This window comes from Nelusetta ayraudi, unplaced genomic scaffold (assembly GCF_046127955.1).
Source record: "Nelusetta ayraudi isolate G7.1 ecotype Tasmania unplaced genomic scaffold, CSIRO-AGI_Nayr_v1 ptg000052l, whole genome shotgun sequence".
NCBI classification, from domain to species: Eukaryota; Metazoa; Chordata; class Actinopteri; order Tetraodontiformes; family Monacanthidae; genus Nelusetta; species Nelusetta ayraudi.
This window is the reverse complement of record NW_027466102.1, coordinates 3,531,311-3,544,875: the sequence shown is the minus strand read 5'-3', so window position 1 is coordinate 3,544,875 and position 13,565 is coordinate 3,531,311. Positions and strand designations below refer to the sequence as shown.

At 46.3% G+C, this 13,565-nt stretch overlaps 1 protein-coding gene across 6 annotated transcripts in view; it reads right to left on the bottom strand.

The window, feature by feature from the left end:
• lama2 (laminin, alpha 2) overlaps positions 1-13,565 on the bottom strand; it is a 190,273-nt gene that overhangs the window by 115,735 nt on the left and 60,973 nt on the right. For all 6 annotated transcript variants that reach the window (XM_076037571.1, XM_076037568.1, XM_076037569.1 and 3 more), the window contains exons 8-14: positions 12,751-12,868; positions 10,950-11,128; positions 10,714-10,813; positions 10,056-10,113; positions 8,958-9,060; positions 8,640-8,780; positions 5,040-5,186 (exon numbers count right to left, since the gene is read on the bottom strand). In XM_076037571.1, the coding sequence (XP_075893686.1) occupies positions 5,040-5,186; positions 8,640-8,780; positions 8,958-9,060; positions 10,056-10,113; positions 10,714-10,813; positions 10,950-11,128; positions 12,751-12,868 (846 nt within the window). The remainder of the gene's footprint in view (positions 1-5,039; positions 5,187-8,639; positions 8,781-8,957; positions 9,061-10,055; positions 10,114-10,713; positions 10,814-10,949; positions 11,129-12,750; positions 12,869-13,565) is intronic.

Below are 13,565 nucleotides of genomic sequence, written 5' to 3'. Positions count from 1 at the left end.
AAAGGCCATATGGAAACACAAAATGTGCCCCTCCACTAGGCCACTGGCAGCATCAAAATATTAAAGAGGTTAAAGAGGAAATACAAGTGGTTCAAGATTGTTTTGTTTTCTGCATTATTGAAAAAAATAAAATAAATAATGCATACATGCTATTGCGATATTGATCGATTCCTTGTAAGCACAGATGGCAAAGTTGCTGTAAAGCATCTTGCTGACAAACCAGGCAAGAGTTGCACCGAGCGGACTGTGAGGTTACTGAATATAGTGAAACTTCTGCTTAACATGTGACCACATTTTTGTTACCCTCAGGCCTGCAGATTGGCCATGACAACAGTTATACAGTACGCAGAGTTTGGAAGAAATCTTTACTTTGGAAGAACAAAAGGCCAAAACACATATTTAAAAAAAAACAACAACAGTAACAACAAAAAAGTGAGTGTGTATGTCTGTATGCGTAGTAGTATGTAAATGCATTAAAAAGAGCACTAAAAATAAATTACCATTAACACAGGAGGACATTCATGATAATTATTGTACTTGCAAATGGGAAGTCGGTGTTTCATTTTCCCTTTTAAATCCTAAACGCCAGGACCGCTGTATGGAATTTAAACACGCAGCTTCTGGCCACACGAACGCCACGTAACACCAAATTATTTGCTTGACGGAGAGTGGAACAAATCCACTGTGATTCTGTGATCTAGTGCGCACAACTCCCCTCCCTGTCATAAGTCACGGCTCAGCAACTCGGAGAAAGCTGATGTTCCCCGTGCAGAAAATTGGAGGATTTTCTCCCACAAAGGCTAAAAAGACAGACTCCATTCAGTGCGAATTGGAGGCGTCGACTTCAGACCGGCTTAAAATCCCAGCGGTTTTTTTTTGTTGCTTTTTTTTGAAACCCCTGCTAAAACTCCTCGGCCTCCAGTTTGAACCTGTGGCTTTCTGTGAGATTAAACAAAAACAAAAAAAATATATAGATGAAGAGCATGCGGACAGATAAACAGGTTGGTGTGGTGGGGGGAGAGGAGGGGCCTGGTGCCGGCAGAGGCGGGATCAGGATGAAATGTAATCCGAGCTGAGCTGAGTGATGTGTTTGTGTCTGCCGAGTTTCAACATATTTTCAGCTTCCTTTCATCAGCTGTCAGAAAAAGGGTGTGTTTCCTCTCTCCATGTTTATCCATCATCCAATTCATCTTCGCCTCAGTCTCAGCCCCCACCCCACCCCACCGATCCCCCTCTCCCAGGCCACCACTATCACTGCTCCCCCCCTCCCCCTGCGAAATGAGGAGCATTTCTCGTTTTCCGCGCCTTTCATCACTCCTTGCTGCGAATCGGTAAGCAAATCTGTCTACATGACGGATACAGGGAGCCAAACATTGGGTTACTTCAGAAGGCTGACGACGTCGGTTGAGATTTGTCGGGATGTTAAAAACACTCTCACCTCCACCCGCTCTGGCGCCCCACCAGGCCGAGACACTGAACACAAGAAGTCATCATTTTTCTCCTGGGTGTCGTAAACTCTCTCTCGTTTGTGATATGAATCCAGATGAAAACAATGTTGTGCATCTGCGGTGAGTTTTTTCCCTTAGTTCAAACCAAATGAAAAGCTGCGCCATCGGAGAGATAAAAGTGTGTGTTCAGAATAGGCATTCTGCATAGGTTCTGAATAGAGATCTATTCTGTCAAGAGGCGAGTATTAAAACTGATCCGCGAGAGCACACAATTCTTGTGAGTCATTTCTGCTGCCTTGTGACAGTACATTTACACACAGCTGATTTCCAAAGCAGATTTTAAGCACATAATTAAGAAAGCAGGATAAAATGTGTTAAATTTGCTCAGCCAAGGAAGAGAAACCCCGACTTTGCTCTTTAGCAGGAATGGTAACTTTGGTCATGATGCTAGATGTCATGCAGCCACTACCCTCAAATTTATAGATATTGAGAGAAATGAACCACAACAACGAGGAGGTAATTTAATTAAACAACTTTGATTTTTGTGTTGAGAATGTGGAGTTCTGTCATTGGCGTGGGTGCGGTCATGTGACGGTGCGGTTGTCATAGGTACTGTCAACGTGAATCTGAAGAAGCAAACAGCGAAACGCTAATAAAATTATTCCCCAGTGTGCGACGCATTAACTCTTTTTTGACATTTTGTTTGCTCTTGATTCATTTGTATTTTATTTTGTAAAGTTAAAAAACCTTGCGGGTAAATTTCAAACACTGGGATCTCATCCATCACGCAAACCTCAAATGATGAGTATTTCTGACTGGATTTGATTATCAATTGATCCCAAAACCCAAGAGACAACCAAAAGGACATGAAAGTGACCGACAAAGATCTCGACCAACCGGCTTTCAGGTTTTCCCTCAGCGGTTAGCCAGATTTAAAGGTAATATTTGGAGATTTTTAAGAAGAAACTGCGATATCAAGTAGTTACACTTTAGATTGCAGCGCTCTTTCCCTCAAGTCCCCTTCGGGAAGGCGTACCTTCCCTTTCCCAAGCTTGCCAGTGAACTACGGTGGCCTGTGAACACAAACCTGGACACCTCATCCACCTTCTTCTTTGTTGGTTTATTTGAGGACGTCAGTGTTCACCCTAAAAACAAAACGGGGGGTAGGAAAGCCAAATTACCTTTAGTACATCTGTGAGTATACACTTTTTTTTAGATGTATTTATGGGCTGTACTTTCCGCTTTTACCAATATAAAAATTGAAAATTAAGACAAATTTTACACACAGGACCATCAAGGATCTAATCTGGAGAGCCTGGTTAGGAAGCAACAGATTTATCGTTTCCATTGAAACTTGTGAACAACTCGTTTGAAAAAGACCACGTTGCTTTCGGTAAAACACTTGGCCTCACGTTGCCGCACACATGACACGGTCTTATGGTGACTCTTGACAAACGCACTCGATTAATGGCCGTCCTCCGGAACGAGCGCTCGCTGGACCTACGTGGCCCATAAAAAGGCCCAATGAACATCAGAGGCAACATTCTGGACCAATGAGCATCCACGGGAGCGCACTAATGGGCCAATGAGCATCTCCGGCATTAACGAGCGAAGATAGAGAAGGTTATCACATACACATTCGCTCGTTATTACACACACGGCCTGTCACTTCCAATGACACACGGCGACTTGACAGGCCGCTGCGTGTGTTACATGTGTGACCGGCTGCGTGCGTGTGTGTGTGTGTGTGTGTGTGTGTGTATAAAAGGGGTAACGTGGTCTAGTCACATTGCATCTTTCCATCCTATAACATGATCAGAGCAAGGAATTGCTTTTTCATACGGACCTCACAATCTCAATCCCACACAAACACACTTGTAGATAAACACGCACGCTCACACACGCACACACACACACACACACACACACACACACACACACACACACACACACACACACACACACACACACACACAGAGTGGTAATTTGTTTGTTTCCCATGTTTGGAGGCATTTGGTTCTGCTTCGCTGTCCTTAATGCCTCCCAAACACATCATTATCTGACTTATATAGGCCTGGGAGCGTGTGCGTAAACATTTGTGAGTGTGACCGTGTGTGTGTGTGTGTGTGAGAGAGAGACGGTGCGTGTTTGAATGAAGAAAAACAGTTGATTGTGGAGTTCAACAGGAGAATCAGTGTTCACCCTGAGAGACACAGAGCCGGCAGGAGAGAGATATGGAGAAGGAGCGAGCGGAGAAGCTCGGGGGAGAAGCGGAAAAAAAAGGGAGGGGGATGATCTAGGATCGGGGGGGTTGAAAAATGGGAATCCTGGAGAGGCGGCGTGAGAGGTGGAGGAGCAGACGGATGAAAAGATGCAGGGACGCGGGGCTGGCCGCGGGGAAGGAGGGATGGCGGCGCAGACAAAGAAGTGAGATGACAAGCCAGGCCCGCGGGGCACCGAGTAATGAAATTCTGCGCTAGACCCCTCGAAGCCATGACACCCAGACTAACATCACAGTCGGTCTGTTGCAGCGGCGGGGGCAAACAACTCAACTTCACAAACACGGGCTGCAGCTATTTGCCGGCGTGAGCCGCGAAAGCTTAATCGCGTCCGCGGGAAAAGGGAAAAAAAGAGGGAGAAAAACCTAAACCTGCCAATTGAGAAAAAAACCCAGGCCACATTAGCAGGAGTGGAGTGTGAGGGGAGGGCAGGGGAGGGGACGCGGGGGTGGGGGGCATGTTCGCACCAGGCTCCTGATGTGTCCGCAGAGGATGTACCTTTAAATCCGAAAAAGCAGGATCCGTTTATGTGTTTAAAATGACGCCGGCGTCCACGTAGTTCGCCGTCAAGACGATGGCGGTGCCGCGAGGACGGCGAGAGGTGTTCGCGCTGTGACGTGAGCAACTGGGGTGAAATTTGCTTTCAGGCGGGAAGGGCGGCTCAGCTTCGTGTTACAGCAACAAATAGGTTGCCATTAAATTGAAACCCCTGAGTTGCTGCTTTTAAAAAGTCCACGCGTATTTTTTTTAACCCCGACCTAGAATGTTTCAAACAAGGCATGACTCATTTCTGACACGTAAAAAAGAAAAGAGGAGGCAACGTTTGAGGTCTCCAATGAAAGCCGTTTTATCAAAAGCTTCTGAAAAATAATATTTTATAAAGTTCTTATGATAACCGGTAACAAAATAAACTGTATAAAGGCTTCATGCAACTGAGATGTAAGCCTATCAGCAGTCTGTGTAATGTTTAAGTTGATGCTAGTTGTTTCAGCTTCATTTTTTTTTTTTTTTTAGTCCAAGTATTCTAATTGACATTATTTTGCCACTAAGTTGTGATATAATATAATATACATTGTTTAAGTAAAAGACAGTTTAGAGTAGTAATGGCTGTTATAGGGACTGTACTGCAGAGCACACTCTAAGAAATTGTTTTTTTAAGCAGAACAACTGAAAATAAAGAGCTGAACTTACTAAGATCTGCCAGCTGAAAGTTCAAGCCAGCGTGATCACTCAGCATTTTTAAGTTTCAGCGCGCCAACTGGAGAACACCCAATACACCAACTTGACGTTCTTGCGTGTGTCTCCGTCTGACCTTGTTCCCCAGGTAGAGTGCGGGCGCGTTCCAGTAGTAGGCTGAGCCCAGGGCGTCCACCACATCCGAGTGTCTGACGCTCAGGTGCGGCGCCGTCTCTCTTCTCCCCGAGTTGCCCACCAGGTGCCATCCGGTCAGAGTTGTCTCCTACAAAATAAGAGTCAGCAAGGAAAGAGTGTTGAAAGATTTCCGCTCTAAATCGACATATGTTACATTCACTTTGAGATTCTTATATTTTTGAGCTTCAGTGGGCGCCCAGTGGGCCTCCCATCTGAAAAACAAACAAACAAACAAAAAAATCATCCACACGATACATCTTCTACTTGGCCTTCGCTTGTTTGTCCGCTCCCTCGGTTGGAAATAATGTTGAGACTCTGGTGTGGAAAGCCCTCAAGGTTCACATGTCTCCGCTCTCAATCCATGACCACGGCCTGCGAACTGTCAACACAGCCCCAAGGAGCAGAGACTCTTCTGCCAAATGAGTAAATAAAGACTGAAACAATAAAAACTAAAAATAAATAAATAAATAAATACTATACTTGGCCTACTGACTGTCTCCTATAGAAAAAGAAGGAACTGTGCCATGGCCTTAGGATGGAGCAGCTCTTCTCTGTCAGCTCAACTCACTTTTATTTTACGGCACCAAGCTTCCTCTTTTCTTGGAAGAAAGAGGAAGCTTCCTCCTCGGTCGGCCGAAGAAATAACTGGACGGCATGGGAGGAAATTGTTTGATAATTTGCATCCTTAACAACACAAAGGAACCAATCATCCGCAGCAAATGCATTTTGACTGTACGTCACACCGTTTCTGTTGCATTGTTGCAAGCTTCTCAGCAGTTGGTTTTGAATGAATGGTTGTTAGTTGAATAGTTGTCAGCTGTTTTTTTTTTCATACTTTAAAGGTCGAGCTGGAATGAAAGTGTTTTGTGTGAACAAAAAACACACAGCGCTTATATTAGTCTGCAAAAAACAACAGTGCTTGACAAACACTGACAATGAGGGGGTCGGGGGGGACAACCTCAGCTGAGGCAATTTTTATGATTTCATGTGATGTCTGCAGAGAAGGCAAAGAAATCACTGCACTTCATGATATTTGTGATATGATATGTCAAGGAGAGGTTGCATGTATGGAAGTAATAATGATGATGATGATGAAAATAATAATAATATATCCGATAAAGTTTAGACAATTTGTACATCTGTCACATTCGCCAAGAAGCCCTTCTACCTGACACCTAGAAAGAGACATTTTCCTCCACAACCCTGTGTAAGAGTGTGTGTGTGTGTGTGTGTGTGTGTGTGTGTGTGTGTGTGAGCGCGAGAGAGGAGAGAGTTGCATTTGTGTGTTTGTGTTCAAAAGGGGAATCCAAGGTCAGGTTAATTGCAGCGACAGATGTGTGACTTGCTGTCTGTCTTACACACACACACACACACACACACACACACACACACACACACACACACACACTATCAGTGTCTAAATCAGAGCTGTCATCCTGTCACCCCTCCCCACCCCTCCCACCCCGCCTGTCAGTCAAAAACTGTTCCCCCCCCCAACACCACCCCTCTCTCCCCTCCATCCCTCCATCCTGCCCCCTGTCTTGTCTGCAGTCCCTCCATCTCCTCTTCTCCCTCCACATGTTTTCACCTCCATCCTCGTCGGCCCCCTTCCCGCGCTCCGTCAGCCGCAAAAGCACCCAGTCCCCAGTCACTGGCGTGTGACCCGACCCGAGTTTAGCCAGTATTAAAAATCCTGAGCCAGATTCATCTCTGGCTTTTCTGTAGGTGTCAGCTGCATTTTGAAGAAAAAATGTGCACTTTAGCCACAGCAAATAAGGTCATGGGTTTCATTGTGATTCTGGGTCTTTCTGTGTGAAGTTTGCGCGGACGGACTGCCAACTCAAAATGTGTCTGTCGATGTGAGCGAAGATGTTTGTCTGTCTCCCTCTCTGTGCGGCCCACTGATGGACTGGGAAAGTTGGTGCTTGTAACAGAAATGGAGACCGAGACGCAGCTAAACACAAGTAGGGCTGCAACAATTAGTCGACGTAGTCAATTAAGTTGACAAGATAAATTGGTCGACGTGCAAATTGAAGTGTCAACGCGTCGTGTTATTGTTATTGCAAATTGCTGAACGATAAAATCACACTACGGCCGCTACATGCTCATTTGTAACTGCAGCGCAGTACTGAGCGCTGAGGGTGGTTTCGCTCGTTGTTTACAATTCTGCAAAAACCAGAGAAGAAGAGCGGCTTCTCCTCTCGAAAGGCTAGAAAACTCCAACCCAAAGTCACTAAAGTTCAGGAATATTTCATAGAAAATGAAGCAGCGAAACACGTTAGGTGCCAACTCTGTGAAGCTCACCTACCATTCCATGCCAGCACTCCGGCGTTATGCGAACACCTTAAACGTCGACACCCCGGAGTCGCCGTATCATCACGCACCGCAGGGAGGGGTTCACAAATAATGTCCAGGATAGATATTTCTCAGTTCTGTTTTGAATTACGAGCCCATTTGTTCATTGACCATCAGCCTATGAAACAAGTACATAATACGTTTTTCCCGCACGTCGGAAAATCATGGAAGAAGCTGGCTTAGCGAACGATAGCTCACTTAGGTAAATGCGCACTTTCCGGCAGTAATTAGTGAATTACAGTCCCTGTCAATACTATACTGAATTGTAACACCCTTTTACTCATCACTTATCAACTGTGTTATTTGGGGCGTATTAATTCGATATTTAAGGTGTAAGAAATCTGTTTAAGGTGTTTAACTGTGATAAACATTGCATATAACCTTTAAATTGTGAATTAATGTATCTCTGATATTCTATGTCACAGATAAATGCTTTGTATGACATTATTTTTGTTATAATTGTTAAAAAAAAAAGAATGCTGTCAGAGTACAATAGTATAACACAGGTGTGAAGATTTAAGCAAGTTAGGTTACCAGAATGCCAAAATAGGTGGTCAAAATAAAGAAGACATTTGTGACTAAAGGAAAAAAATTATGTGTTGACTCGTCGACAACAAAAATGATTGTTAGTTGCAGCCCTAAACACAGATGGACCAATGCAATTGGATGCACATCATGTTGATTGAAGCTCAATATTGTCCAAAGCCAATGATCAGTTTCTGCACAAATTTTACCCACAATCCAACTTATTGTCAGAGAGGTTTAAATCAGGTTTTTTAGACTTGGGAAAAATTGATAATTTACCTCTGACAGCCATGTACTTTGAGGCAACTTGATATTCTGAATGTCAAGACTAGACGCTGTTAGCGCAAACAGGTTGTCGTTTTCCTTTTTTTTTTTTTTTTATTAAAACGTTCCAAGCAGCAGATGACGGCAAACTGCAGTTTGACTTGACTCTGTTCTGAAAACTGTCTGCGTGCACCATTTGAGGTTTTAGACGGCAGCGAAAGGAATGCTCTGCTTTTCCCGCCACGGTGACAGGCCGACCTTTGGAGAGTCGCTGCCACGGACGGCTCGACTGGACGCTTGACTTTCAAATTTGGAGTGGAAAAAGGAAGCGACATCAACAAAACGTTAACAACGTTTCAGAAGGGGGGGGAGAAAAAAAAAAAGCGGCAACGCCTACGTTCTGATAGGTCCACGTGGAGGCGGAGCACTGTGTGGACACGCCCATGCAGGAGCATTTCTCGCAGCCGCGCCGGTTGTCGCCCTGGAGGTCATAGAATCCCAATTTGCAGCGGTCGCAGTTTTGCCCCTCGACGTTCTCCTGCGGAGGAAGAGAGACACAGACTTTATGAGCGCTTTAAGGCAAGAAGCCAAGAGGCATGGGCATGGGGCCATGTTACTGCAGTGTTAATGTGGTGTAGATAACCGATGATAGGGGCCGGTGGGCTAAGACTTTTGCGCGTGTGCTTTCTATCGTGTGGAACATAAACGTGCATACCTTGCAGACGCAGGGCGTGACGCAGGGGTCGTCGTTGACGCTTCCCTCCACGCTGCAGTTGCAGCGCTGGCAGGACGGGAAGCCCATGTAACCCACGGCACACCTGGACACACAAGAGGTTTTTATGGGGATTTGTTAAAAGAAGATAAGTCGACTTAGGGATACGCAGGGTTAAAGGTTGAGTGTGTAATACTTGGAGATTTTGAGGAAGAAACAGCGACATCAAACGGTTCCGTTTTAGACTGGAGCGCTCACCCTCTCACCCTCCCCCTCCTGAGCTTGCCAGTGAACTACGTTGGCCAGTGCACACAAACTTGGATACCTGGGATACCCTGGGCATAAATACTGCCCATAAATATATTAATTAGGCTTTTAGCAATATAAAAATCGTAAATGAGGACACATTTTACACACTGGACCTTTCAATGACATAAGAAACCAAGTCTGGACTGCGGCTGATGTGAGGTTGCAGAGTTCCAGGGGAGCTACGTGATGAATAGTACACAGCTGACAGATGGATCTTATTCTGCTTCGGCAGCATCCAAGGCCTTGCTCATACTGAGGCCGACCATCAAAAGGAAAAAACGCTCCTGGCACAGATCAGATAACATTCAACCTGTATCAGAGCCGAGGGGAAGTGGAGCCTTGGCAGATCACATGGCAAGGCAAGAGGAAACGGCGACGACGCACGGCGGGGAAGATCGTCTCATCAAAAGATTTTACGCGGCAGACGAAAGGGTTTTTTTTTGCTGCTCCCCCCCGTGTGATAAAAATAAACAGCAACAGCGAAATAATATTAGACGAATAAAAGAAAAGCCATTCGCAGCGGCGAGACGAGTTTGACAGCAAAACTGGAGGTGTTTGCTGAAGGTTCGCTGCTGTTGTTGTTTTCGCCGTTTCTTTCCTTTGTGTGGCGCACAATGGAATGTGCGTGCCCTTGTGTGTCGGCAGATACATATCTTTCAGAGATCTTAATGGGAAGCCGAGAGACGGGCCGCAGCTGAAAGGTTCGACACCGCTGTCACACTCGTGGCTCTGTCTCTCCGTGCGTGTGCGTGTGTGTGTGTGCGTGTAAACGTGGCCGCAGCGGCGTCTCACCTGTCACATCGCAGACCTCCAAAACCCTCCTTGCACTGGCATGACCCTGCTGGCTGGCCTGTCAGTCAGGGGATACACACACACACACAAACACACACACACACACACAAGCATTACATTAAAAGAAGAAAAAAAGAAAGGAAGAAAGAAAGGAAGAAGAAAAGCCATCTGTGTGACAGTTTTAAGGACGGTATGTTTCTGAAGTGGCTGCAAACAGCTCCTAACCCCAGACATAAGGAAACAGGAAGATGACTTTGAGAGGTAAAATTATCGCTTATATAAATAGTCAGTCTGTTCTATCAAAGAGTGTTTTTTTTATCTCTCGTTTTTCATTGAACGATAAAAAAGCCCCCCTGTTGGTGAAAGTGAACTAGACTAACCCCCGTCCCTGGCGGGTGAAGTGGGAGGGGGAGGGGCTCCGGCGGGACGGAGAAACGACTTTTTAGACTAATTAAAAAAAAAGAGAGACACGCGTGTTGACATTTGCTGAGAACTCCCGCGTGCGAATCCCGCTCGGAGGGCTGAAATGATTCTTCTTTTTTTCTAAGAGATGAAAAGGTTCAGACAGCTTGACAAGTTGAAAAACGAACAGAAAGACGAAAAGAGAAGGGTTTATTTTTAATTTTGTCATTTTGTTTTAATTTTTTTTTGTACTTACCGGGAGTTGCCTGGCTGGAATCCGGCACGCAAGTCTGGCTGACGGAACCGCGCGAGTCGCACGAGCACGGGACGCAGGGGTCCTCGTCGTCAGCCCGCATCTGGTCAGGTGAAAAAACAACAAGCAAACACACACACACACACACACAAACACACACACAAAAACAAAAGGTGTGTTACGTTCAGGGAGCGTCCACTCGGTGATGAAAAGCTACACACGGGTGGCACGTGGCGCACCTCAGCCGGCCGGAAGAACCCGGAAGCACAGCTCTCGCAGTTGACCCCCGCCGTGTTGTCCCGACACCTGACGCAGACTCCGCCCCCTCTCCGCTGGCCGTGGATGTCCAGGCTGAGCGACAGGTCCGCCACCGTCTGGTTGAAGTAGCACTCCTCCGCCTTGCCGTGGCAGTTGCACTCTGAGAGCAGAGACAATACATTATCATCTCAGCTTTGTTTAAATTGCTCGCTTCCTCCGAAACATCTTCAGAATCCCGTTTCAAGGCATCCGCCCCTCAGGACTGGATGCTGACCGTGAGGAATGTGTTATCACCAAGTTCCCGAGACCTTTCCCGCCTTATCTTGGTTCCCAGTGAATTCTTCTGCCTCTTCCACTCGAAGTTTTACAGTTAAATGTGGTACAATGTGTAATGTGCTCCACAGGTGACCAGGTTACAGATCCAGTCCAGGAACCTCCTGGCCTGCAGTGTCTCCACTAACCGAGGCATCAGAGAGCTTCAATTGAGATTTTTTTTTTAAATCAAAATTAAAACAAATGTGTTCCAGTACCAGTTTTCAGAAATGGGGCAAAGCAAAAGATGGACACATTGACCTTTACCCCCTATTTTTTTTCAGGTGGTTTGAATTTGCCTAAGGGGACCATGTGCGTGACTTTACCACTGCCACATGCTAAAGTCAAGAGGAGCTGCACTGACCTCTTCCATGTTTTCAGATTGTAAACGCTTTCACATCGGCAGCATGGAAAAAAAACCCTTCTGTCTGCTCTCGCTTGGACTACACTGCGGTGCTTTTGCTGGAACACACGAGGCGTCTGCAACTTTTCCCGTAGCGCCGTTGTCTGAGAGAACACAGCGGACGGCGCGGCTTCGACCGGGAGGGGGGTGGCGGTGAGTCCAGGGCTTCCTGGTGAGGCGCGTCTCCAGCTGAGGCGGAGCCAAAAACACCTCACAAACCTTCGGGGAACAGTGGGGGCTCCTCCTCCCACCCGCTGTTCCTCCAAGAATGGTTTGCAAGAAGCGGGCACACCTTTTTTTCTTTTTCTATTCTTTTTCTCTGTCTCTTCCCCAGATGTGACCTCAGAGTTGTGTATCTGCTCCAAGCAGTTACCCCCTCTGTGTGGTACCAGGCTGCTTTCAGAATACTGCAGCCCTGTCCTGAAGCTATCATTGATTCCAACGTCTCATCACCACAAAGCAGTGGTCAGAGAATGTGACCATTGTGAATCAGAAAGTATAGTGCCTTTTTTTTTCTCAATAAAAAGAAGATTGTCCTGCCCTCTTCTTAGTCCAATTATGTTGCACATATGTTCACAGTTGTTGTGGTGAAGCTAACTTTGAAGAAATGGCATGAAGGAGTCTGAGATTGTTGGAAATTCATAGTGATCCTTGTTATCATTATATGCAGACTTATTATTATTATTATTGGCATCATTTTTTTTCACATTGTCTTCAGCACTCAGGGTTGCGGGGGTCTGTTGGAGCCTCTCCCAGCCGCCATGGGGTGAAGGCAGGGTGACACCCAAGACAAGTTGCCAGTTCATTGGGCCAAATTGTGGCAAACCAAGACAAACAACCATTCACGCTCACACGCACACTTTCGGACAATTTAGAGACTCCAGTTCACCTCACATGTGTTTTTGGACTGCAGGGGAAAAGCCGGAGAACTTGGAGAGAACCCACGAAGACACAGGGAGAACATGCAAACCCCCACACAGAAAGGCCCCAGGACCAGGACCTTCTTGCTGTGAGGTGACAGCGCTGACAGCGGTGCCATCGTGTCACTTGGCGTGTGCGCCACTTACTCTCGCAGATGTGCCTGGTGTTGAAGGTTCCTGCCATCCAGGCCTGCTGGTGGTAACCGGGGCAACAGCGATCGCAGCTCTCGCCACACGTGTTGTGCTCGCACTCGCAGCTGAACTTCTGTGTGAAAAACAAAGAGAAGATGGGACCTGGAGCAGGGTTTTACCATACTCGGGGCGACAGCGTTGGGATGAATGGAGGTGGTTTTCAAAGAGAAGGGCCAACAGACGGCAACAATCCGAGCCACGGCCATTCCAGTTTGTTTGAGTTTCTTCTGTTGTGCGCTCGGTGGAGGAAGAATGCCTTTGACGCAGAAGGTGAGACCTTGGCTTCAGACTGTTTTGCTTACAGTTAGAAACCAGCCTTCAGAGAGGAGCCACGAAGCAGACGTGACCCCTTCTGGTGCAAAACACTTTGACATCCCTGCTCCAGATGCTGCGCTTCATTCCTTTACATAAAAGAATAGTGCTTGAGAGCTCTGTGGCTTTACAATAGCTCTATAGTGGCATCAAAATGTAAAAAAAAAAAAAAAAACGTGGAGGACTGCACACAGGTTAATACCATTATGTGTGAACTTCTAAACTTCTTATCATACGATTGCGCACTCACAGGAGAGCCAAGTTTGACAAAAGAGCTCCGTTCACTCTGCCAGTCGGTGGGCAAACGGGTTCACCAAGACTCTCCCGGGAGAGAAATAAATTCCAAGCTAAACACGGTTGAAGCATAATGTGGGAGGATATTTGCCAACTGCGGGGTTCAGTAATTCAATTTAGAACTTTCTGTAAATTGGACTGAATGTGGAGAGGGTGCCAGATTA